Consider the following 24197-nt stretch of genomic DNA (forward strand, 5'->3'; position numbering starts at 1 on the left):
TGCCCATCAACAGATGAAGAAGATGTGGTCTATATAGACAATGGAATAATACTCAGCCATAGAAAAGAATGAAGTTTATTGTTTGCAACAGTGTTCTCACGAGCCATGCAGATGGCACTCCTAGGGCATCTGGCCAGGCACTAGGCCCCACACTGCCCAGGACTGGCCTTGGTGATTCTATTGCCTTGACCACCAGTAGAGGCCTGAGGATGGGACTCAGTCTATCTGCCTCTACCCCTGCGGCAGGCACAAGTCTGGAGCAGCAGAGGCCTCCCAGGAACATTTGGTGGGTAAAGCACAGGGCCTTAGCCTCCTAGACCCTCCTAACTTCAATCTGTACCCAGCAAAGAAGGTTGATGCCTTGAACTGCAAGCCACCCAGTTCATTTGACCTATCAGGTCTGATGGACCGATCAGTTCTGATGGGTTTCAAGGGTTTTAAGATGAGAGAGAATTCGAGCACAGCAGGGAGGGAGAGGGAAAGATAGTCTTTAAGCAGACTCCAGGCTGGGCACAGAGCTGGATGTGGGGCTTGATCCCACAACCCTGAGATCATGACCTGAGCTGAAACCAAGAGTCAGATGTTAACTGGCTGTGTCCCCTGTGACTTGCTAGTGTGCAAGTAGGGGAGGAGCAGAAGGAAGGAAAGAGAGAAGCAGATTCCGTGCTGAGCAGGAAGACCAACTCAGGGCTAGATCCCAAACCTTGCGATAGATCACAACCTGAACCAAAATCAAGAGTTGGGTGCTTAACCAACTGAGCCCCCCCCCATCCGCGGCACCCCCAAGGGTAGTCTTGATTGCCTGTGGTCTTTGCCCCAGCAACTGACTGGTGTTGGGACTTCCAGGCCCTAATCTGCAACTCCACCCCTCTAAAGCTCTGCATCAGCCTGGCTGAGGGTTTTAGCTAGACATTCGGCCTGGGCCATGTGTCTCCACTTGCTCCACCAGCATCAGGATCACCTGGGGGGTGTCGAAAGGCCCGTGAGTCCTGCTGGTTCTGAGTCTCTAGGTGGGCTTCAGTAGCCCCCACTTTACCCAGTTCTTCAGATGATTCTCTTGCCATTGGAGTTTGAGGATGGCTGTCTTTAGGGCCTGATTCTCTCATATCCATTTGGGTTGGTGTGTTTCTGGTTAACACTTCACAGCATCATCTGCCACTTTTCTTACATGGAGTAGCTGCTTCTACGAATGGGAGTTGTGCTAATCACATCTGAAAGAGCACTGCCAAACTGTCCCCAAAATGTCACTAGTGGTCATGGAGTCTGGCTTTCATTTCGGTTGGTAATCCTTAATGTTCTTTCCTTTCTGTCAGGTATCTGTACCACGTTTTGACCAAAAACACCACAGTCACAGAACAGAACCGGAACCTGCTAGTGGAGACCATCCGTTCCATCACTGAGATCCTGATTTGGGGAGATCAAAATGACAGCTCAGTATTTGAGTAAGGGTTTCCAGTGTTTTTTGTTTTCTGACTCTTCTTCCTTTGAATATTCTTCTAAATGTATACCATGAATCATTCCTGATGATGTCAGGGCTTTTTTTTTTTTTTATGATGTCAGGGTTTGACACCAATTTGGTCTTGTGCAGATATGTATATCTATATAAAATGTCCTTGAAACACTGGAGAAACGTAAGCTGACAGTGGGAAAGTGAGGGAAATGAGTGTCTCTCGAAAAATCTGAAAACATTATGAATCATTTTCCAAGTTGCATCTGATGATCTCCCTGAAGGAAGGGGAAAACATCCTGGGAAGTTCGCTTCTAAGTGAACTGAAGGGCCCTTGCTGTGGAGAGACTAAAGGCTCATATTTATTGTGTATACTGCTGGGCGGGCCCAGTACTGAGCTCTTGATGAGATAATCTAAGTCTCCCAGCTGCCCCTGGGTGGAGGCCCTGCTGTCATGAGCATCGCCATTTATGCTCAGGGTGGCACAGCTGGGAAGCAGTGAAGGGGCTTCTCATTTGTGTACTTCCCCGATGAGCAATTTTAGGCCTGCCTCACTTTCCTTTTTTTTTTGGGGGGGGGGCAAGGGGTGGGGGGGGCGGGCAGAGAGACTCTTAAGCAGGCCCTATGCCCAGCATGAAGCCCAATGCAGGGCTCAATCTCATGACCCTGAGATTGTGACCTGAGTTGGAATTGAGAGTTCGATTCTCAACTGACAGCGCCACCCAGGTGTCCCTCCTCATCTCTAAAGGAGAGAAATTTCCTGCCCACTGCCTAGTACAGATTAGGCACTCAAGAATTGTTAGCACATGATAATTTATAAAAATGTCCCTATCGGAGAGTTAAAAAAGCAAAGGCTGGAAGCCATGGATAGATTTCCCAGTAGACCTGCTCAGTGTCTGAGTGCAGAGGGATCTGGGTTATGATAGCCACCAAACATTTTATTTTTATATAAAAGAATCTCAACTGTAAGTATTGAGGCCACTTAAACCCATTTAAAACAAAAAAAGGTGTTCCGTTTCTAGCCTGGCTTCTTATTAGATATTCTAGTTTTCCAGATCGCTCTCTGTTTTCATCAGGAGGGTTATCTAAGATAAAGTTATTTGTGGAAAATGCAAACTGTGACACAGCCCTTTTCCCTAGAGAAGAACATGAGTAAAGAAGGAGATGTTGCCTGCAAATGGGGCTGGATTCCTTTAAGAAATCACTTGGTTGGTTGCTGTCTGTTTTGGAAATGTGAATGCTCTTTGGGTTGAAGGTTAGAAACATGTCCCCTTGATTAGAGTGGATTTTCTTTTTCTTTTTTTTAAAGGTTGTCTTTATTCATGAGAGATAGAGGCAGAGACACAGGCAGAGGGAGAGGCAGGCTCCCTGCAGGGAGCCCAATGTGGGACTTGATCCCAGGGCCCCAGGATCACGCCCTTAGCGGAAGGCAGATGCTCAACCACTGAACCACCCAGGTGCCCCTAGAGTGGATTTTCTGAACCCATCTGTTATCTCAGAGAAACTGCTCAGCTCTTAGAGGCTCCATGATTTCTAAGTCCCCAGTAGGGTCCCCAGGAGAATTTGCTTTTAATCCATTTCTTTTAGAATAATTTTAGATTTATAGAAAAGTCAGGAAGATGGTACAGAAATTTCCCAATGTCTTATCCGACTGGGGTGCGTTTGTCAGAAGGTAACCATGGTACATTAGTGTTAAGTAAACTCCAGGCTTGATTTGGATTTTGCCAGTTTTTCCATGAAGACCTCTTGCTGCTCTAGGAACAGAATTCAGGTTCCCACAGCACTTTTAGTTGTCATGTCTACCCGGCCTCCTCTGATTTGTGACAGATTTTTCAGTCTTCTATTTTTTTCATGATCTTGTTTTTTTTAAAGACTTTATTTACGAGAAACACAGAGGCAGAGACACAGGCAGAATCCATGGGGATCCTGATGCAGAACCCCATCCCAGTACCCCAGGATTATAACCAGAGCTGAAAGCAGACACTCAACCACTGAGCCACCCGGGCACCCCAACCTTGATGGTTTTGAGGAGTACTGGTCAAGGGTCCTGTAGGATGCCCACCCCGCCCCCAATCTGGGTTTCTGTGATGCCTTTCTCATGATTAGCCCGAGGGTTATGGGAAAGAATGCCACGGAGGCGTGGTGCCCTTCTCATCCCATCCAATCAGCAGTGAAGACATCCACCTGCTGTCTGGTGAGGTTAATCTGATCACTTCGTTAAGGTGGTATCTGCCAGGTTTTCCTACTATAGAGCTGTTTCCCTCTCTGCTGTTCTTTGAAAGAGAGTCGCTCAGTTTAGCCCACCTGGGGCATGGGAATTTAGCTCCACCTTCTGGAAGGGGGGTAGTGCATATCTATATATGTTTTTTGAAATTCTTCTGCATGGGGAAGATTCATCTCTTCTCCCATTTATTCATTCAGTCATTTATATCAATATGGGGTCGTGGATGTTTATTTTACTCTTTGGGTTAAAGTATATTGTGGATCCAATACTGTGTTATTAATACTAAATTAAAACAGTATTGTGGATTAAAGTATACTTTGGAGCCAATCTGTGTTATTTATTCTGTTGCTCCATTTGCCCCAGCTTGGGCACTGGGGCACTTTCAGGTTTGGTTCCTGTGTCCCTTTGACACACCCCTGTCCTTCTGGTTTTCTTGAGCACTGCCTTACTTCCCTGTACTCTAAGATGCTCCAGGCTCATCTTATATTTTCCCTGCCCCAGATCTAGAATGAGCCATTTTTCCCAGAAACCCCTCCACCTCCCCTGGGGGAGATATAAAAATCCAGGCTCCTGGATTTCACACTAGACCTGCAGAATCTATCCCTGGGCCAGAGCTAGGTCCAAACATTTTAACAAGTTCCCAAGTTGGTCTGGTGCTGCAATGAACTTGCTGGGTGATGCTTGGGAGTCACTGATTTATTCAACCTAAGCAAAGGGAGACGAAACAGGTCAAATGGGGGACACCTGGGTGGCTCAGTGGTTCAATGTCTGCCTTCGGCTCAGGGCGTGATCCTGAGGTCCTGGGATCAAGTCCTGCATTAGGCTCCCTGTAGGGAGCCTGCTTCTCCCTTTGTGTCTCTGCCTCTCTCTGTCTCTCTCATGAATAAATAAATAAAATCTTTAAAAGAAACTAGGTCAAATGATAGAGATCAATGTGCAATGGCATTTGTAGGCAGACAGGTTCCCCAAATCAGAAAAGGTTTGAGTTCATGTTTTTCTTTTTCCTTTATTCATTTATCTTTTCATGAATTCAAACAGAAGTTATGCAGCACTGTGCAAGTGCGAGGCCCATGATCCTGTCACCGTGCAGCTGACAGTCAAGGGGAAAGTGACAAGACCCTCGTGACTGCAGGGACCTGTTCTGGGTATCCCAGATGAGAGATTACCTGGTTTTAGTTTGCATTATGGAGAACACATAATGAGAAAACACCATTTTCTGCCTTTCAAGAAAGGCATCAGAGAGTTCCGTATCCATTGCAAGACTAAAAAAAGCCAGCACATACTCCCAAAGGCAATGTCCCCAGGCTGCATGTAGACAGATGTCCTGTCCAGAACAAAGGCAGAAGCTGACCTGGGCACTGTGTTGCCACCCCCCCCCCCCAACAGCCCTTTCAATCCCTTCCAGTTCTCTCCCCCCCCCCCCCCCCCGCAGATTTGAAAACTCTTTTAATAGCATTGCCCCTTAGTAGGGAACTCCAGGTGGTGGTGTTTAACACGCAAAAATACCAAAGCAAAGGAAAGAGGCCTAGTAAGGAAAACTAAGAATAGTATTTGATGGGAGAAGTTGCCCATCGGGTTTCCCACAGCACCGGTAGATGGTTGTGTATCGTTTAGTGGCTAAAGATCTTCCCAGGCCCAGCACGGTGCTCACATTCTGGGAGAGAGGGTGGAAGCTGGAGTAGGGGATATGTGGGGTGTGGGGGGGCTTGCTAGTGGTGTGATCTGCTCTGCAGATGCCTTTGGGGGTCAGGGACAGTCTACACCCATGTGCTGTGCACACAGCTGGAAGGATGACTTGTATTTCCCTGGGTAGAAGCAGACCACTGATGCTCTCCCATTCTCTCCCCAGCTTCTTCCTGGAGAAGAACATGTTTGTTTTCTTCTTGAACATCCTGCGGCAGAAATCCGGCCGCTATGTGTGTGTTCAGCTGCTGCAGACCCTCAACATCCTCTTTGAGAATATCAGTCACGAGACTTCACTTTGTAAGGACAACCCTTGACTCTTGCCTCCCCTCCACGGAGCTTTGGCAGCATGGAGTTTGGGTGGTTTCCATGTTGCTTTTTGCATGTCTGTTCTTTCTGTATGTCTTAGCATGCTTGGGCTGCTGTAACAAGGATGCCCGAGATTGGGTGGCTTGGACCACGGAAATTTTCTCATAGTTCTGGAGGTTCCATCAGGGGTAGTTTCTGGTGAGACCTTTCTTCCTGGTTTGTGGATGACTATCTTATTGTTTCTGGAATTACCTTTCTTGTTGTGTGTGCATAGAAAGAGTTCTGGTGTCTTTTCTTCTTATAAGGACACCAGTGGTCTTTGATCAGGGCCTCACGGGAGGGCTTTGTGTAACCTGAATCACCTCCTTAAATCCTCTCATCTCTCTAAATATAGTCACTTTTGGGGGTTTCCTGTGTGAATGGGGGTATCCTGCAGTTTGGTCCATATCACCATGTTTATCCCTGCATGGTGCGGTACCCTTGAGGGGCTGAGTGATTCTGGGCTATTCACGTTTTTTTCTTTGTAACTTGTTGGGATCACTGAATAATCAGTCAACGGAATAAGTGCTAGAGGCAGCAGGGTGAGGAAGGAAGGGCCCAGGAGCATGCAGGAGTGTGGGCTTTGGCAGCTGACCTGCCTCCCTCACCCCCACCTCCTGGCTGGCGAGGGTGAGACATGGAGCTGCCTCTCCACCCTCACTAAGCCTGACTCTTCCTCCGAAACAACCGCCCAGTGAGGCAGGTGCTGTCAGCATGAAGAGCTCCCTTGATACCCAGGGAGTTCTAGGCAGTGGCCCATGGTGAGCACTCTGGCGATGCCAGAATCCAGAAGGGGTCTCAGTCTAGCTGGGTTAGTTCATTGGTGCAGCTACGGGGGGTGGGGGTGGGGTGTCCCCGGAGGACATTTGTCAGCATCTGCAGACATTCTCTGTAGTAATGGGTGGGCAGGTGGGAGTGTGTTGGCATCTGGTGGGTAGAGCCCAGGGGTGCTGCTAAGCATCTGACAATGCGCAGGACAGCTTCCCCCCCCCCCAAAGGATTATCTAGTCCCAAATGTCAGCAGAGTCGAAGGCCGAAGGCGAGAAACCTGGTTCAGCTCCTACTCCTCCGTGCTTGACCTCTAGCTTTGTTACTACGACTACAGCAGGCCCTAGGCCCTGCACACCGCACACAAGGGAGAGAAGATGGCAGGCCAAATGTCTGTGTCAAAGGCAGACTCTAGGTCCTGAGATGGGCTTAGAAAGTTTCTGGTGGGTGGAAGGAGGGAGAGAGGGCGACACTGTCAGAGGGAAGCAGGGAGAGGAGAGGCAGGGATGGGGCTGTGAATGGTGGCTCTGGGAAGTGGCCACTAGGTGGTGCTGCCGCCCTAGGAGCTTCTGCTCATACTTCCCGAAGTGAGTTGACTCACTCTCCGTAAGTGGTTTCCCGTGTGTTAACAGCATTTGTTACCCTGGATATGAATTGTGTGTGGTTTCTGAAAATTCCGAGGGGGGAAGACCCAGCCCTGAGGTGCAGGCCCTGGACCCCACCAGGTCCCAGGCCCCTCTGCCACATTGGCCATGCCTGTGCTCCGGGCGTGGGGGTGGGGGGTGGACTCTGCTCCCAGTTGCAGTTTCTGCTTCTGTGAAGTGGAGATGATGCTTATATCTGGGGAATAGAGTGGTGTGGGGATTAAGTGTGGCAGCGGATGTGGGCAGCCTGGGGTCTGCCAAATGGAGGTGTCCAGCCGAGCTGCTTTTATCACTAAATCCAGCATTCCCCCAAATGTCTGTTCTCGGGTAACCTTCCTAAGCCCAGCTAGCCACGGGGCTATTGGATTGATGGGCAGGGGTTGGCATGGTGGAAAGTGCTGGAGTTTTCGGACCACCTTGACTTTTCTTGAATTAGGATAAGGGTGCGGTGTTACAAGAAACGCGGGCAAGATGCCACCATCTTTAGGAAGAACTCAACAGAGTGCTTCTATAAGCCCCGCGGAAGTGGCAGACGTGACTGCCTTTTACTTACTTTGATTTGTGGGGGTGAGGAGGACAGGTGACTTTTGCTGTTATTTGTATTTTTCAACCATGGGAAGAAAACGTCCTCGTTCCAAAACAGCAACAACAAATCAAACAGGACGAGAATATAGAAAGTAGAAGTTCTGCAGAGCCTCTCCTTCATGGTTCAGTGGACACATAGCATTTGTTTTCTGTTTTCCCAACTTCCTGCCATATCTTAAGTTTTCAGGCAGCCCGTTCCCGCATCCCCACATAGTTCGGCTCCAGAGCTTCATCTCTCTAAGCCCCGAGTTCTCCTGCCTGCCCACGGGCATCGGGGTGGTTTCCAGGTTTTCACTATTACGAGCAGCCATCTCACAAGTGCACCTGTTGCCTGTTGGGTTCGGTGACCTAAGTCACAGAAGGCCCGAGAGATTGAGATTACTTAGAGACTCCTGGGTTGATTAGAAAAGGATACCACAGAAAGTTGGCCACCCAGTGAGGGGGTAGTAGAAAAATCCCAGCCGAATAATAGAGGCACCTCTGTTGCCCCCATGGTGGCCCGCAGCACCCACAGAGTCATCCTGTGGAGGCCCTGGAAAAAGTCCCCACTGGGGAATGATGGGAGCATGTAGCTTTTCCAGCTCAAGAATGTAGCCAAGAGGCTCATGGCGGTACGTCTGAAGCTGCCAGCATTGGCATCCATGCCTCTGGTGGCCCGGAAGTCACCAAGCAGTCACAGTGGCTCCCCACAAGACATGTCGACCTTCTGCTAGCTAGTTCATCCCCGGCCATAGCCACAATGACAGAATGAAAGAGAAGTGCTCTGGGCATCAGCACCCACTGGGCTGCTTCTTACAAGTTAAGGTTCTAGGGGGGTAGGTTGGGGACTGTGTATAGAATAGAATACCACATAGCAAAAAGGAGACTGGGAATGAACTATGACCACCACATGTAGCAATGTGGGTAGCTCTCCAATGTGGGAACCAGTGACAGAGGCCAGACACAAGAAGCGTGCGTGCTGCGTGATCCATGGATTTGAAGCTCTAGAACAAGCAAAACGAGTCGGTGTGATCCAAGTCAAACCAGGGCTTGCTGTGGGGGGAGGGTATTGACTGTCCTTCCTTTATCAGAATTAGTCATCATATAAATTAATTTAAATCATCCTTGAGGTTTTGTAATCCGGCATTATCCTGTGGCAACCTTTTTGAAAGAGTCTCATCTTAAACAGGCTGGGCAGGGCTATCAAGGAGCCTCCTGGGGAGCTAGAAATATGTGGTTTGTGACCTGGATGGTGCTTACGTGGTGTATGTATTTGCAGAAATTCATCAAGCTGGACACTTAAGATTTGTGAGGGGTGCATGTATATATAAATATATATATAAGTACAAAGTAGGTGGATTTAAGATTCACCTATGTGTACATTTGCACACCTACCAGGCTGTATACTTAAGAGTTGTGATACATGTAATGTCATTTTTAAATAATTAAGTCAATTAAGATTCTTAGGAACCCCCACCCCAGACCCACTGCCTCTAGAGCCCCAGGATTTGCCTCAGGAGTTATTAGAATCGGGAGGTATTGAACACAGCCTGTCAAGCTGGGAATACTCAGTGTGCCTTTCAGAAGGCCGTGGCTTTCCCTGAGAGCTGGCTTCTGAGGAGGCGGCCCCTCTCGCAGCCCCGTGTTCCTGGATGGTTCTTTGGGGGTGCGTTTGGTGATGTCAGCCTTTCTAGTAGTACTTTGGTTTAGGTTGGGTACCTCTTTGACACCAAATAATAATCTATTTCCTGCTCCTGAGAGCAACCGTGTCCAGTCCTGGTGGCTGGAGGATCAATGGGAGGGATTAGGGGTCTCTGTGCGATAGGGCTAAGAGGAGTGGCAGTGGCTGCCATGACTGCGTGTTTGCATTGTGCCTCTCACCGTCCGTGATGCTTTGTCCAGTTTAATCCTCAACAGCAGACCCCTGAGAAAGATACTATTACTCCTGTTTTTAGGCAAGGAAACTGGAGAGTGAGGAGGCTAAGTGGCTTTCCCAGGGTCACCCAACGAGGGAGTGGCAGGGGCAGGGTGGATCCAAGTCCCCTTCAAATGCAAGACCTCGAAATATGAGCCTGACTGGAAGCCATGCAGTGTTTCTTACACAGGGAGCGTACCAGGGCCACCCCGGAGATCCTAGAAGGTGGGCAGGGCTGGGGCCCAAGATTCTGTGCGTCTGACGAACTCCAGGTGATGCTGGTTTGCGGGTCTGAGAAGTAGGCTTTGAGTAGTCAGGCTCCAAACCACTTGGTTTACTGCCCTAACCACATCTGCCTTTACGTGTGGATGTTGGCCCCATTCTGCCTTTAACCACTGGGGGAGAGGGGAGACGGTGGGATGGTGCAGAGCTCACAGACTGACAGCCTACAGGACACACACAGTGGGGATGGCAGCGCTCTGCTGGGTGACTGGTGAGGGCTCAGAGACATGCCTGGCAGAGACCCAAGGCTAGGCTATTGAACAGCAGGGCCACAGGCAATTTTTTTTTATTATTATTTTTTACTTCTCTGCAAAATGAGAGGAATGAGACCTGCTCTGCTGGATAATGTCAAGTGCCCAGCCTGGTGCTGGGCATGTAGTGGAGGGAGGTTCTGCATAAAGTAGCTTTTATGGGATCATGTGGCTATGTGGGGAGCAAAGGACCATGTAGCCCTTTGTAGCATTTAGGGATGGCAGTGTAACTCTTGATGGCATCGTGGAACACCTTTTAATAAAATCCAGTGCTTTTTCCCCTCGTCTGTGGGTGGTTTGTGAAAATGCCCACACACCAACACATCTGCCCCACTCCCAGCTCTGTGTTGAACTTTGCCAGCAAGGAAAAAAAGATGTTGAAATGTTTTTTTCTGTTTGGTGTAGGAGGAAGGGGTAGCCTGAGTCTGTCTCTCTCATGGTTCTTGAACTTTATTGAGGCTGGAGAGAGCAGCTGGCTGATTTCTATGCTGGCTAAAGCTGAGGCTGCTCCCATTCGGCCTATTAAGCCCCAGCGACCCAGAAGCTTGATGGGTTCGAGTATATTCAGAGTCACCTGACTTTGCTTGGCTTTCCTCCTGCATGAATTAACCCGTCTGTCTTGGCTTTTTTTTTTTTCCCTCTCCCTCTAGATTATTTGCTCTCTAATAATTATGTAAATTCTATCATCGTCCATAAGTTTGACTTTTCCGATGAGGAGATTATGGCATATTATATATCGTTCCTGAAAACACTTTCATTAAAACTCAACAACCACACCGTCCATTTCTTTTACAATGAGGTAAGTAACTGCCAGAGGAGGACATTTGGGCAGAAAGCTAGCTGGTCAGAGCAGCACCATTGGGCCGAGTGGCCTCGTGTCTATTGACAAAGCACTTGGGTGCTCACCATTACCTGATTTTCATAGTGACCCTGTTTGACCTTGACATGCTTTAAATTTTTTTTTTTTTCATTTAAAAGCTACCTCTTTGTTTTTAACGTAAAATTGAATTTGTGAGACAGACCTGAGAACATTGCATTCTCGGTGGGGAGAAGTGCTCGAAAGTTAACTGGGGGTTGTGCTGCCCTGTGGGAAAAACAGGCAGTGTGGTCAGACCCAGCTTTGCTACTTCTCTGCTGCGTGACCTCAGAGAAGTCTCTGTCCTCTGAGCCTTAGTATTCTCATCTGAGAAAAGGGGATGATGGTCTCTACCTCGAAGGATTTTCCAGAGATTGAATCAAGTGAGATGATGTCTTCAGAGCCCCTAGTATGTACCTGGCTCCTTAAAATCAGGGCCATTGTCCCCTTTCACATGCTAACATCCCTGGTATTCCTTGGGAAAATGACTAGCCATTTTAATAAATAAATTGCCTTTCACAGTGTGAAAAGGAACTTGATAAAGTTGGTTTATCTCACGTTCCAAAAGGTACAGATGCCAGCTGTCCTGGGGCTGGTTCGTCCTGTGGCTGAACCACGTCATTGAGGAAGCAGGCATTGCCATCTTCCTGCTCTGCTGACCATACAGTTGGCATCTGTCCTCAGACTCGACCCCTCCCGGTCCCAGGATGGCCACAGCAGCTCCAAACATCACACATTCGTGTAGTGCTGCCAGAAGGCCTGAAGAGATCGCTTCCCTTCTTGTGTTCCTTTCTAACTTCCCAAAACACTGCTTTCTCAGAAGCCTCCCAGCAGACTTCCTCTTGTGTGTTCTCCTGGTCAGAATGATGCCACGTTTCTCGCGAGGGTGTCGGGAATTTGAGAGCAGCCTGGCAGGGCAATTCTGCTTGATCTTTATCACGAGGCTACATGTGAAGGCCAGGTGGGGTTGGGGAATCTGCTTCCAAGGCAGCTCATTCAGAGTGCAGCTGATCAGTCAGCGCTGGCTATTGGCGGGAGGCCTCGGTTACACAGGCTTCTCCAGCGGCTGCTTGAGTGTCCTCATGGCATGGCAGCTGGCTTTCCCCAGAACAAACAATTCAGGAGACGAAGATGAGCTGTAATGCCTTTTATGACCCAGCCTCAGAGGCCACACACCATCTTTTCTGCCATATTACTTAAGTCACATGGGCCAGCCCTGACTCAGTGTGGGAGAGGATGACAGTGTGCAAATACAGGCGGTGATGGTCACTGGGCCATCCTGGAGGATGTACTGTTTGCATGGCAGGTGTCTTCCAATTGGTGGTCATGCATGCTGCACAGCCTCTATTTATAGTCAGACCATACTCTCAGACATATCCTCTGAGTTTGGGCAAAATCCATCCAGCTGTCCCCATATGGTACAGCAAGAACAGCCTGAACCTTGATTTTCCTTGTCTAGATTAGGAGTGGGGAAGAACTGGTCTCAGAAGGAAAAAAATACTAGCTGTCAACCACAAAATGTATGGCAATTTGAAAAATTAACATTGTGTGGCCCAGTACCTGGCATATAGTAGGTGCTCGTTAAACATGTCCAGAGACACGTAGACAATCTTTGCATCATGCCAGAGACTCTCCCAGGTGGATGAAAATCCGCCTGTGAAATAGACTGGAGAGAGTTACCTCCACTCAAGTGCAGCTGGACTTCTTTACACCAGGATGGGAGGGCAGGACACTGAGACTGTGGGACCAGAGTGATGTTTCTGGAAGAGCATCCTGCTGGTCACCAGTGGAGCTGGGAGGAGCCTTATGTTTAGGTGGGCTCAGTTTCCTCTTTCATGTGGGCCAGTACTGTACCTACCACCTGCTAAGTGTACACTTCTAGTGCTCAAAGCAGCATTGTCCTCATTAGACAGTTGTCACTTTGCTCTTCCCCATGCCCTCACTGCCCACAGGTGCCCTTGGAGCAGGGATCCAGACTCATGTGGGAAAACTGGCCAGAAGAGGGCAGCAGAGCTCGCCCTGCACGGGTCCAAGCCCAGATCATGTCTTGCTTTTCTTAAGGCCCCAAGCAGTGCAGTTCTATGCTTCTCAGCTGTTGTGATCCCTTGGTAATGAACCACTGGCTTCAGGTTCATGAAGGGTAATGGGTTTTCTGTCTTTTATAGAAGTCTGATAGGACTCAGAAAATTGGGTGGGGGCAAGGCCTGCCCTGTGAGTTTGTAACTTCTTTTTGGTACTTCTTCTGTTTTAGCACACTAATGACTTTGCCCTGTACACAGAAGCCATAAAATTTTTCAATCACCCTGAAAGCATGGTTAGAATTGCTGTAAGAACCATAACTTTGAACGTCTACAAAGGTAAGCTTCCTTATGCGCTCATAGCTCGTCTGATTTCTAACTTAACACCTGGTGCTTGCTCTCATGAGTCTGTATACATAGTTCTCTGGTGGTCACAGAGAGCCCATTTATTACAGCTGGGGGTGCATGTCTCACGAAAGGCTTGTAGTCATCAACATTTAATTGGCCCCTTGCGTGAATTTTTGTGCCACTCTGCAGGCACTCGGTTTTGCATGTTGAAGTCTTAATCAGTACAGATACACAGTAGTAGTGCCCTAAGAAAGGCACTTGTGGGACTCCGAGCAGCCATGTGACAATTAGATAAAGCAAAGTTGTTTTTAAATGTCATATTTACATTTTTGTGTTTCAGGCTGTACAATGCACTTAAGTACAGCTTGGGGTTATGTTATCTCTAAATAACGTGTAGAAACATTTCATACGGCAGGGGGCAGTATTGTATTCTCAAGCATCTGCAAAACCCAAAAAATTCTCCTTTTGTCAAGATGTACTTAATGCCCAAAACATCGCCTCTGGGAGAAAGCCCTTCCATAGATTCCCGCCCACCTTGACACAAACGCTGGCTGGACACAAGTTTCCCAGCCTGGAACTGCCCTCTGAGGACATGCCTTCCCTGCCTGACACTGGGGTTATTCCCCCTGTAGTCCCCACACTGGAGCTGGGACTCCCATTTTCTCAAGGTCTAAAGGGCTTTGACCTTCTAGATTATGAGTCATGGTGTTATTACTTGAGATGACCCCTAATTGGGGTGAGGAAAGCTCCTCAGGGACTCACTCCAGCCTCGCTTTGGGATTGCACTAAATTGAAGAGCCTGGTCTAAGAGCCTGGTGGGCCCCTGCCCAGGGTTGCAAACTGAAGGCCAGAGAGCTGGACCAGCCCTCAGACATGTTTTGATTGGCTTACGTATTCTTTGAAAAGATATATAGTTGCCAGTATTTAAACACTGGGAGATCATGGGTAACACTCTGGATTTCTGACTTGAAAGTAGAGACTTGGCAGTGGTGAGCTGGTGTGCTGAGCGGCTCCCCCTGGGGTCGAGGCCTGGGCTTCCTAGTTCATAGGCTGGGCCTCCCGGCCTCACTCACTGAGTCAGCGGCCCATTCAGCAGGCTTCTGAGTTTGCGCCCTGGTCTGAGCCCCCGTACTACTGCCCCTGCTCTCTCTTCTCTCTTGTTCTTTTCCAGCTTGAATCTTTAGATGCCTCCTGCCCTAGCCCTCTGTCCCTCTGAGCAACTGTCTCACCATCCCAGTTCCTAACCCTGTTAACTGTTGTCTGTTTTTTGCCTTTCCTTCAATGACGATTCCCGTGTTCCTTATTCCAGTGTCATGTAAGTTATTAACTTCTGGTTTTCTGCTTTCTTAACTTATCCTTTCATGTAAATACAGGAAACTTGCCTGAGAATGGCATAGTTTCCATTGTAGTCGAGCTAAATGCATTGCTGAGAAGTAGGCTTCCTGATTGCACTATTAATATTTAACCTAATTAATTCATTTTATTAAGTATAAAAATAGCATAAGAACTGCCTTGATGTGTATGATTTCATGAATAAGATAACCAATTTTCAAGTATTCCCATGGAAGACAGAGAAGGTTCAGATTATAGCAGAGAGCTTTTTCATTGTGGTTTTCTTTTTCTTTCTTTCTTTTTTTTTAATCTCCCCCAGTTATTTTTGGTAGTTTGACTTTTTTTTCTTCTTCTTCTCTTGTGAATTTTCTCAGTGGATAACCAGGCCATGCTGCACTATATCAGAGATAAAACTGCTGTTCCTTACTTCTCCAATTTGGTCTGGTTCATCGGGAGCCACGTGATCGAACTTGATAACTGCGTGCAGACCGATGAGGAGTAAGTGACCACCTTGTGGGGGTGCTTCTCAGGCAGAGAGAATGGTTAGGGGAGAATTCTGTTTTCATTGAGGAAAAATAAACACTAGCACAAAACTCACCCACCTGTGTGTCAGCAGAATGTGGACTTCCATCTTCCGAAAGGTTCTACCCACCTTTCCGCTTTTTATAACTGTGGAAAGTCATATAGACAACTCTCCTACCTCCTGGAGGGGAGTAGGGTTACTAAATTCAGCACACCCATAGATGGGGTGCCAGGCAGCTGGTAAAAAGAGTAAGATGATCTGTCACCTGGTGAGCAGATAAACAAAATGTGGCGTTTGCGTACAGTGGAATCGTACTAGGCAGTAAAAGAAAGTGAAGTGCTGACACCTTGGACCTTTGAGTGCATGATGCTCAGGGAAAGAGGCCAGATGCAAAGGATCACACTTTATGCGGCCCTGTTTATATGAAATGCCCACAATAGGGCATTTCTCTGGAGAGACTGAGAGTAGACTAGTGGTTTCCGAGGGCTGGAGGAGGAAGGGGTGTGTTGGGGGGAAATGGGAACACAGGGCTGTTTTGGGAGGAGGGGTTAAAAATATTCTAACGTGGATCAGGAGAACAGTTGGACAACTTAGCGAATGTACTAACAACCATGAAATTGTACACCTTAAATGGGTAGATTTTATAGTATGGGAATTATATCTCGGTAAATCTACTTAAGAAAAAACCAAACAACACAACAAATTAAGATGACGATTTGGGCCCCAGAGCGATGAAACAAGTTCCAGAGCAGGATTTCTCAAAGTCAGCACCATTGACTTTGTAACTAGGGAATTCTGTGTTCTGGGGGGCCATCCTGGGCATGGTAGGCATGCTGGCCTCTGCCCAGTAGATGCCAGTGGTGCCCCATTTCCAGTTGTTTAAATGAAAAATGTCCCCAGACACTGCCAGATGTCTCCTTTAAGGCAAAATCGCCACCAGTGGAGAACCACTGCCCCATAGTGTCAGTTCAGAGCCCTGTTGGAGGCTCACCTAGGTGGACTCGGGACAATAAGGGGGTCCAGAAAGGAGGTCTCCTGGGGGCTGGGGAATATCAGCCCCCATCTTGGGAGGAAGCTGGGTTAGGTGAGTGGCAGATCTGACAGGGCATTTGGGAAAACCAGGAGCTTTATGGGGATGGGCAGTCATGGATGTGACACGTAATCTGGCGCTTGATTCCAGACAAGACAAAAAGTTATTTCAGGAAGGAAGTGGACTCTTTGTCCTCTGTGGGCCCTACAGTGAATGGTCATGATGATGTCAAATCCAGTTGTTGATGGGGGGGGGCAGGGGTGGAGGGGATGCTGAGGTCATAAGAGGAGGTCACTACATGATATCTAAAATGGCTCAATTTCAAAATAGGTGACCTTGCAGATTTTCTAGAGGTGTGGGGGCAGCTATCCATGGAAACAAGTCAAAAGTTTAAAACAACCTTCTCTGGAGAGCAGACCGGGGTAGGGGAGGCTGGGCCAGAACTGCTGTATTTTGCCATCAGCTTCTCAATAGCATTTAACTTGTAAACCCATCTACATGTATTTTTTTTAAAACTAAAGGTTTAAAAAGTGAAGTGCATGAACTATCTTGCTAAAGAAAAATTCCTATAGAATCTCATTAAATGGGGAAAAAGGTTGCAAAATAAAGTGAATAAATGTCCTAGGTCTCTACTGGGTGATGGGCTCATAGGTACCCATCATACCGTTAGCTTTCACAACACATATTTGCCACAAATATTTGTTAAATACATTATTAAAGTATAATAAGGAATAATTATTAAAAAATACGTGGAAGAAACAAAACTGACCCTATTTTTTCTTTTTTCTTTTTTTCTTTCTAAAACACACATGATTGATGGTTGGATACCTAATACCTATATTTTAGATGTGACTCTATGGGGATGTAGAAATGTAGAAAAACAGACTGTAGGGTCCCAAGTCCCAAAATATTATCTATTAGCGGAGACCTTGATGTCTTTTGCTTTTATTGTTTTCTTTAATTTCTCATCTTCTGAAATGACCATCTGTTAACTAGAGTAATAGTTGTAATACAAACAAAATGTCTTACCCCAGCTACATTGCTCTTTGCAACAGATACCACTTTGAGGGGTAGTGAACGTGTGCCCGCTAGCTGTTTGAGGGGTTCCGTCCTTGGCAGGTGTCAGACTGACTACCCCCCGGGCCCAGCCGGCATGCTTGTTGCTTTCCTGGAAGGAGACAGAGACCTCCTGGGGGTGGGGTGTCCTATCCTTGCACTGTGCCACCCCCCACCCCCATATGGTCGGGGCCAGGGACTTGGATATGGCTGCTGAGGCCTGCTTTTCTCTTTGAAATTCCTCTGGAGCATTTTAATTAGCAGGATTTATTGCTCCATTAATATTGCTTATCTTGGGAGGCAGGGTATCTTCCTACATCGACCAGCGACTGACTACTCCTGTGGAATGGCTTGCTAAGGGAGCTGAGTTTTGCTTTATTTACCCATATTGTTTCGGGCTATGGTAGTGGTGTTGGTGGATGAGTCATAGTGAGGCCCCCAGAGTAGGGGGGACCCCAAAGGTCCCCTAAAATCGATCACGGTACCCCTGCCCATCTTCCCTTTGCACATGGCATGGGTAGGGCCAGTATAAGTGTCCCTTGAGCCTGTTTGTCATGTGAATATTTGTTGTCTGAATGAAACACTGTCAGTGACCTAAGTGGCCACTGAGTCTTGGCCCAAAGGATCTGTGCTTCCGCTTCCAGGCTAAGGCTGTCATCTTTCTTGGCAGGCACCGGAATCGGGGGAAGCTGAGCGACCTGGTGGCCGAGCACCTGGACCACCTGCATTATCTCAATGACATCCTGATCATCAACTGTGAGTTCCTCAACGATGTGCTCACGGACCATCTGCTCAACAGACTCTTCCTACCCCTCTACGTGTACTCGCTGGAGAACCAGGACAAGGTGGGGCTAGGGGCCTGGCCCCACCATGCCTGTGGGCTGAAGGCTATCTTCAGAAGGGGGAAGAATGGTCATCTGGAATAAGACCATACTTTTCAAGGGACCGAGGCTTTGAGCCTGAGAGAGATGCCTTTCAAAGCTTTTTTTTCCCTTCCCTTTCATTTCCTGGGGGACGAGGGTGAAGTGGAGAGAGGGAGGGTTAGGAGGGAGTGTGTTGGTGGGGGGGGGGGTGCTTCAGGAAGCTACAAAAGTGAGTGAGAAAAGAACAGTGACACCAGAAAGAAACCTCTCTGAATTTAGATTTTTGATTTCTGTGTATTCTTTTCTTGATGTGTTCTCATCCCTGGTTAACTTTTTCTGATAGTCACCAGAGCTCATTGTTCTGAAGGAGATCCAGCCAGCCATAGAGCTTGCACAGGATGGATGGGAAGGGATGGATGGAGCGAGCACTCTTCAGAAAAGATTCCAGAGCAGTGACTGTCCACACTTAGGCTCAGAATCTTGTCTGGGTGTTGAAATACACATTCTCAGGGGCCCTCTCTCTATCTCAGGGATTCAGGCTCAGTGGATCTGTAGTGGACCAGTGTTCTGCATCATTAACCTGTCCACCAGGTGGCTCTGAGCTGGCGGTTCTCAGACCCCACCGGGAGAGATTCCGAGCTAGGGAATTAGTCCTTCCAGAGCTAAGGGGCAGAGACCTCAGCAGGACACAGGGTGGAGCCAGTTGGTTATTCTGCAGGGACCCATCCTCTCTGGCTGTGCCCCAAGGGGTTGTAGCTTTCTTTTTGGAGGAGGAACATGGAGATTCTTTCTAAAAACAAGCAAATAGAAGAAAATTGCAACCCTAACTAGATCAGAGGCAGCTCTGGGAGGCAGAGAGAAAACAGGACTTGAAGTTTTCAGACCTGGGATCAAATTCTGCATCTTCCCTCTCCTTACTCTGTGGCCTTGGATGAGGCAGCTAACCTGCCTGAACCAGCGTCCTGATGATCATCCCAGGGTTGACGCAGGATGGGGCACATTGAAGTTCCGTACAAATGAGGGGCTTTTCTGAGGCCAGGGTGCCCCGACCCCTCCTTGCTCCATTTTGAAAGCTCTTCCTGAGAAGAGGCCTCTCCTGTGGCCCAGCTGGGCGAAATTTACATTCCTGGTAATTTAAGGAGCAGTTCTTCTCTTGGACCTAGCCTCTAATCCGTGACTAATGGTGAAGGATTTCTCAGGTGGAAAAACAGAGGCCTGGAGAATGATATTGGATGGGATTAGGTTGCGAATTTGTTTTGCAGAGTGGACTTTTAACTAGTACCAGGAAAGAACAGCCTTAGGGACATGGGGGAAATGGGGGACAGGGCACCTCTCCTTCAGACAGGTGGCTTTTGGGTTTCATGTATTTTGTGCTGTTCGCGTGTATGACTGGACCTCTCTCTGTCTCTTTACCCTAACCTTCAACAGGGAGGAGAGCGCCCGAAGATCAGCCTGCCCGTTTCTCTCTATCTCCTGTCGCAGGTACGGTTCGTTTGCCTGTGTCCCCAGCCACATTCGGGGTCCTTTGGAGGACCAGGCCACATCACCCTGTCTTCTCTGTGCATCCCGCATCTTGAAGTAAAACAACAACATAAGGAAAGGTGGCAGTTTCTGTTTTCCAGACACAGAGTAAAGGGGCTGGTGTCTTGTTCATGGTAATGGGTGAAAATTGAAAGAAGAATGGAAAGTAAATCAAACCTGGCACTTAACGTGCTTGGTTTTCACCATGGGGACTGAGGTTTTCAAACAACCAAGGAGTGTTCTAAATACTCTAGAAATTTAGAGGTGTAGGTCTTATTCATGGCATTTTGAAATAAGCCCCAAACTGCAAGAACCAGTATGTGCATCCCTGCAGCAGCCTTCATTTAAAAAACTTCCACTAATGAGACTGTTTTTAAAGACTCTTGTGGTAGTTCCCAGATTACCTTCTGGAAGGTATCTTGTAGCAGCCTCAGTTCCCAGATTTGTGTCTTGAGCCAATCTGTCTGCCTCCCCCCTCTTAAACAAGTGTGTTTCCTTCTCGTAATTATGTAATATTTACAAGAAGGGAAAAACTCCATGGCGACCCAGTTACATAACTTTGAAAATATTTTTATTATAAGCAGTCCAGACTTTCAGGCCATCTCATTAGACTGTCAAGTAGTCAAACGTTTGACCAGAGCTCTGTTCCCACTCCTGCAATGGCGCAGGTATTTATTGGCTTTGCTGAGAGAGCGTCCTTCTGCTCTGGTCCCTGGGCCATTTGGCGATTGAGGCAGGGCTGAGAAGAGAGTTGCAGCCCTTGCGTCCTGGTGGTAAAGCCAGTCGGGGGTCCGCACATGGCCTGCTCCTTGTTCCCCCTCGGAGTCCTGTCCTGGGGATCTGTTTGCTCAGAGCTCTGCACCGGTGCCCACTCCTTCTGAATGCCCTTCTGTGCGATGGAGCTCGGTGCAAACCCCAGCCTCTCCTGGCACCCTTGACTGCTGCCTCATTACAAATCTGCCCGAACCTCCTGCTTGGGATTCTGGGAGTCTGGCAGGACTTGCGCAGCCAGATGCTCAGCCACAGGAATCCCATGGAAAGCACTCCCAGGACCCATTAGCTGTTGGAGCATTGCGTGGGCAGCGTCCCCTCTGAGGGATGTGGGGTCTGGCCACGCCCTTTCTCTGAGAGCCCCTTGGCTCCTGTTTTCTTAGAGAAGGACTAGCAGCTCAAGCACCAGATGCCTGTTTCAGTGTCTCACAAAAAGCATAGTATGCGATTTGGCATCCTCAGCTGGAGCCACAGGGCCCATCCTCCCCTGCATTTTCAATTAGCTTTTTCATGTTGTTGCCCAAAATGTGTGAAAACCTCCAATCAGGTAGAAATCTTGTATCTTTGAGCATCCTTACAAATCATTTGACAAGCACAGCTGCAAAACCAGAAAACTCACGTTAACGTTAGTGTGACCAGGGATTCCATCCTTCTAGAAGTCTCCGCCTTGCTCCTGTCCCCCAGGTGCCCTGTCCCATTTCCCAGATGTGGCAGCGTTTCAGTGTCTGGCTCTGCTTTTTTTTTTTTAAACTATGTTTACATTTCTAATAAATTTTTTAAGTTAAAAAGTTCAAACAGGTGAAAACCAGGTTTCTACTTTTGTTTCATCTCCTGATTTTTGTCCCTGGAGACAATTGGAGGCACAGGGTTTTCTTACACCCTTCCAGAGACATTGTCTGCCAGGGGTTCTCAGCTGGGGGTGATTCTATGCTCCCTTCCCTCCCCCCCACCCCAGGGATGTGTGGCAACATCTGGAGACATTTCTGGTTGGGTAGAGGCCAGAGATGCTGCCAAACATCCTACAATGCACATGACAGCCCCCCACAGCAAAGAATTATGGCCACATGGTAGCACCAGGGTTTAGAAATCCTGTTCAATGAGTATGTAAGTAAATGCAAATGTGCACACACCCTTCTTTTATATAAATGGTGGGTACAGCACTGGTGGTGTCTTTATATTTTAAAACAAAGTAGCAGGTGTGTCTGAGTCAGCTTTGTGAGGCAGCTTTGAATACCCTGATTCCCAAAGCTGTTCTGAATGTTGGGCAACAGGGTGGGGTAGCAGGGCCATCCTGGACAGCCCAGCGTCTTCTGATTTTGCATGCTGGCACAACTAGGCCCATCTCTGGCTCGTGTGGCTTTGCTTCCCCACAGCGCCCATACCTCCCTCCCACTGCCATGGAATCTTGGTGTGCTGAAACACACCACAGGGGTCAGTGCTCATCCCAGCGATGGGATCTCTGCGTAGCCAACCCTTTGCCAAGTCCTTGATTGGAACAAGATTCGCCGGCCCCTTCTTCCCGTCTAACTGAAATATTGGGCCTGTGCCTTCCAGTCTTAACATAATCAAATTTGACACTAAAATGCCTGTGGAGAGGAAGGAGTGTGCTGGTTTGGCTGCTCTTTCCTATGTTGTTCCACTTCAGCTGGATTTGGCTTCACCCAGCCATGAGGGACAGTCTAGCTTTAATGCACTTCCTTCCGCTGGGGAGCAGCCAGCCAAATAGGCAACAGTCTGAATGAAGGAGGGGCCGACCCTGGAAGGAGAAAGGCATAACTGGATTCTCCTAAATGGGACCCATTCTTTGGATTTTGCTTCCTGCGGATGGTTCCTTAATACAGGACCCAAGTAGCCCAACCTCGTTGTTTCTGATCGAGGAAGGAAGAGGTGGAGAGATTGCATGCTTTAATGCAAATCTGATGTCTTCTTTCTCACCAGGTCTTCCTAATTATACATCACGCACCCCTAGTGAACTCGTTAGCTGAAGTCATCCTGAATGGTGATCTGTCTGAGATGTATGCTAAGACCGAACAGGATGTTCAGAGAAGTTGTGTAAGTCATTAGCGTTGGGACTGTTCTAGACCTTGATAAGAAGCCGCTGCTCATTTCATTTGTGCGTATGTTTCTCTAAAACCAGAAACCAACATTCTGCCTATAGGGCAATGATGATGCATAAGCTGGTCTGGGATTCAAGGAACCTAATCAGAGTTTTGAAATGTGTACTCAAGAAAATTGGGGCTGGGTACAGAGTGGATTCAACTGATCATATGTTATTGAACAGGGAATCATACTGCTCTGGGCCCTAGGTTATGTATCTGTGAGGCACTGTTACGGGGATGGAATGAGCGACTACCCTGTCCTAGGCACAGATACCTACAGAGACCGGACACCTATGAATGACATGGGCCCCCTGAGAGACAGTAGGGAAGGGTGGGGACTGTGACAAATTGGAGAGCATGTGTGTCCTTCCTCAGGAGCTGCTGTCTCACCCCCACCTGCAGTTCTGAAGGAGCATGGATGCAGTGCCACCTGGTTTCCTCACATTTCCAGGGAAGCTGGAAATCTGCATTTGGATGCAAACACTCCCAAGTTTTAAATGATCACCCAGCTGTGGCCTAAACAGAGCATGTCTGTGGTTTGTGCGTGTTTGTGCATTTTGTGTTCTGCTAAACAAAACTCCTGAGACCAGTGTTAGGATTTCTTCTGAGGTTTTCCCAGCGTGGCCCCTGTGTGTCTTGCCTGTCTTCCATCCTACCATCCTTCTCATATGTCCTGAGCTCCAGGCTCCCTCAGTACCGGTCCAGCTTGCTTTCTCCCCAGCGTGCCCTGTGTTTCTGCCTCCGTATCTGTGCCTTTACTGTACCCACAGCCTGGAAGGCCCTTGCTCCTAGCTCCCTCTCCTTAAAGCAACTTTAAGCAGCTCTGGCAGGCATCTTGTCTCCTTGTATCTGTTGCAGCTTGGGCTTGGCACATGTGTCTGAGTTGAGCACAGTGTTTCGTACAAAGTCTGTTTCGTGAGCGTTCTTTCTCTGCAACCGGTTTCTCAGACAGTAGACACAAAGGTAAAAGGGCTAGGCTTGCCCTTGGGCAGTCGACTCTGTTGCCATACCGGAGCGAGCTGGCGGGTGGAGTGCATGCAATCCTGTAGCGTGAAAGGCCAGGACTGCCCAGGGTGCAGTGACAGGAGTCCCTGCCCTGCTGGTTTTTCTGGTGTGCGGCGGCTTGGCCGGGCTGTTTTGCTGTTTAAGGCAGTCTTAGAGCCTCTGAAAAGGTTCCCAGAAACTTTCTGTCCTTAGTGGTGGTGGCATTAGTTCAGCTGAATTGAATGGGGCCCTTTCATGGCCCCTGTCTGGCCTATCCCTTCTTTGGTTCATTCAACAAGTATTTATTAAGCTCTTTCTTTGGATCAGGTACCGCATTAGCTCCAGGGGTATACAAAATCCTAAATAGTCTCTGTCTTGTTGGAGCTTTATAGTCCAGTAGGAGAGACAGATGTTGACCAAATATACAAACAAATGGGCTATCGCAAGTCTTAGAAGTGCTCTAAAGGGAAGGAGTAGCTTTTGGCGAGAGGATGGAACCTAGAGGCAACAGGGGTGATGAGTCTTGAACCAGGAAGGGACTCCCTTTGGGGCCCATGCCATGACACCATAGATGAGAAAACATGGAGCTGACGTGGTATTTATGGAGCCAGAGATATTTCTCCACAACTTCTTAAACCCCCTCTTGCTGACTGAATGTAAGCAGCAGTGT

General features: G+C 48.2%; 1 protein-coding gene across 6 annotated transcripts in view; it reads left to right on the top strand.

Annotated features, from left to right (window-relative positions):
• The window catches only part of CLEC16A (C-type lectin domain containing 16A), a 200751-nt gene that overhangs the window by 9924 nt on the left and 166630 nt on the right, over positions 1 to 24197 (top strand). For all 6 annotated transcript variants that reach the window (XM_055341054.1, XM_055341056.1, XM_055341055.1 and 3 more), the window contains exons 2-9: positions 1314 to 1442; positions 5521 to 5654; positions 10777 to 10925; positions 13234 to 13339; positions 15055 to 15178; positions 17960 to 18134; positions 19581 to 19634; positions 22383 to 22496. In XM_055341054.1, the coding sequence (XP_055197029.1) occupies positions 1314 to 1442; positions 5521 to 5654; positions 10777 to 10925; positions 13234 to 13339; positions 15055 to 15178; positions 17960 to 18134; positions 19581 to 19634; positions 22383 to 22496 (985 nt within the window). The remainder of the gene's footprint in view (positions 1 to 1313; positions 1443 to 5520; positions 5655 to 10776; positions 10926 to 13233; positions 13340 to 15054; positions 15179 to 17959; positions 18135 to 19580; positions 19635 to 22382; positions 22497 to 24197) is intronic.

Source organism: Nyctereutes procyonoides, unplaced genomic scaffold (genome assembly GCF_905146905.1).
Source record: "Nyctereutes procyonoides isolate TBG_1078 unplaced genomic scaffold, NYPRO_anot_genome, whole genome shotgun sequence".
Classification (NCBI taxonomy): domain Eukaryota; kingdom Metazoa; phylum Chordata; class Mammalia; order Carnivora; family Canidae; genus Nyctereutes; species Nyctereutes procyonoides.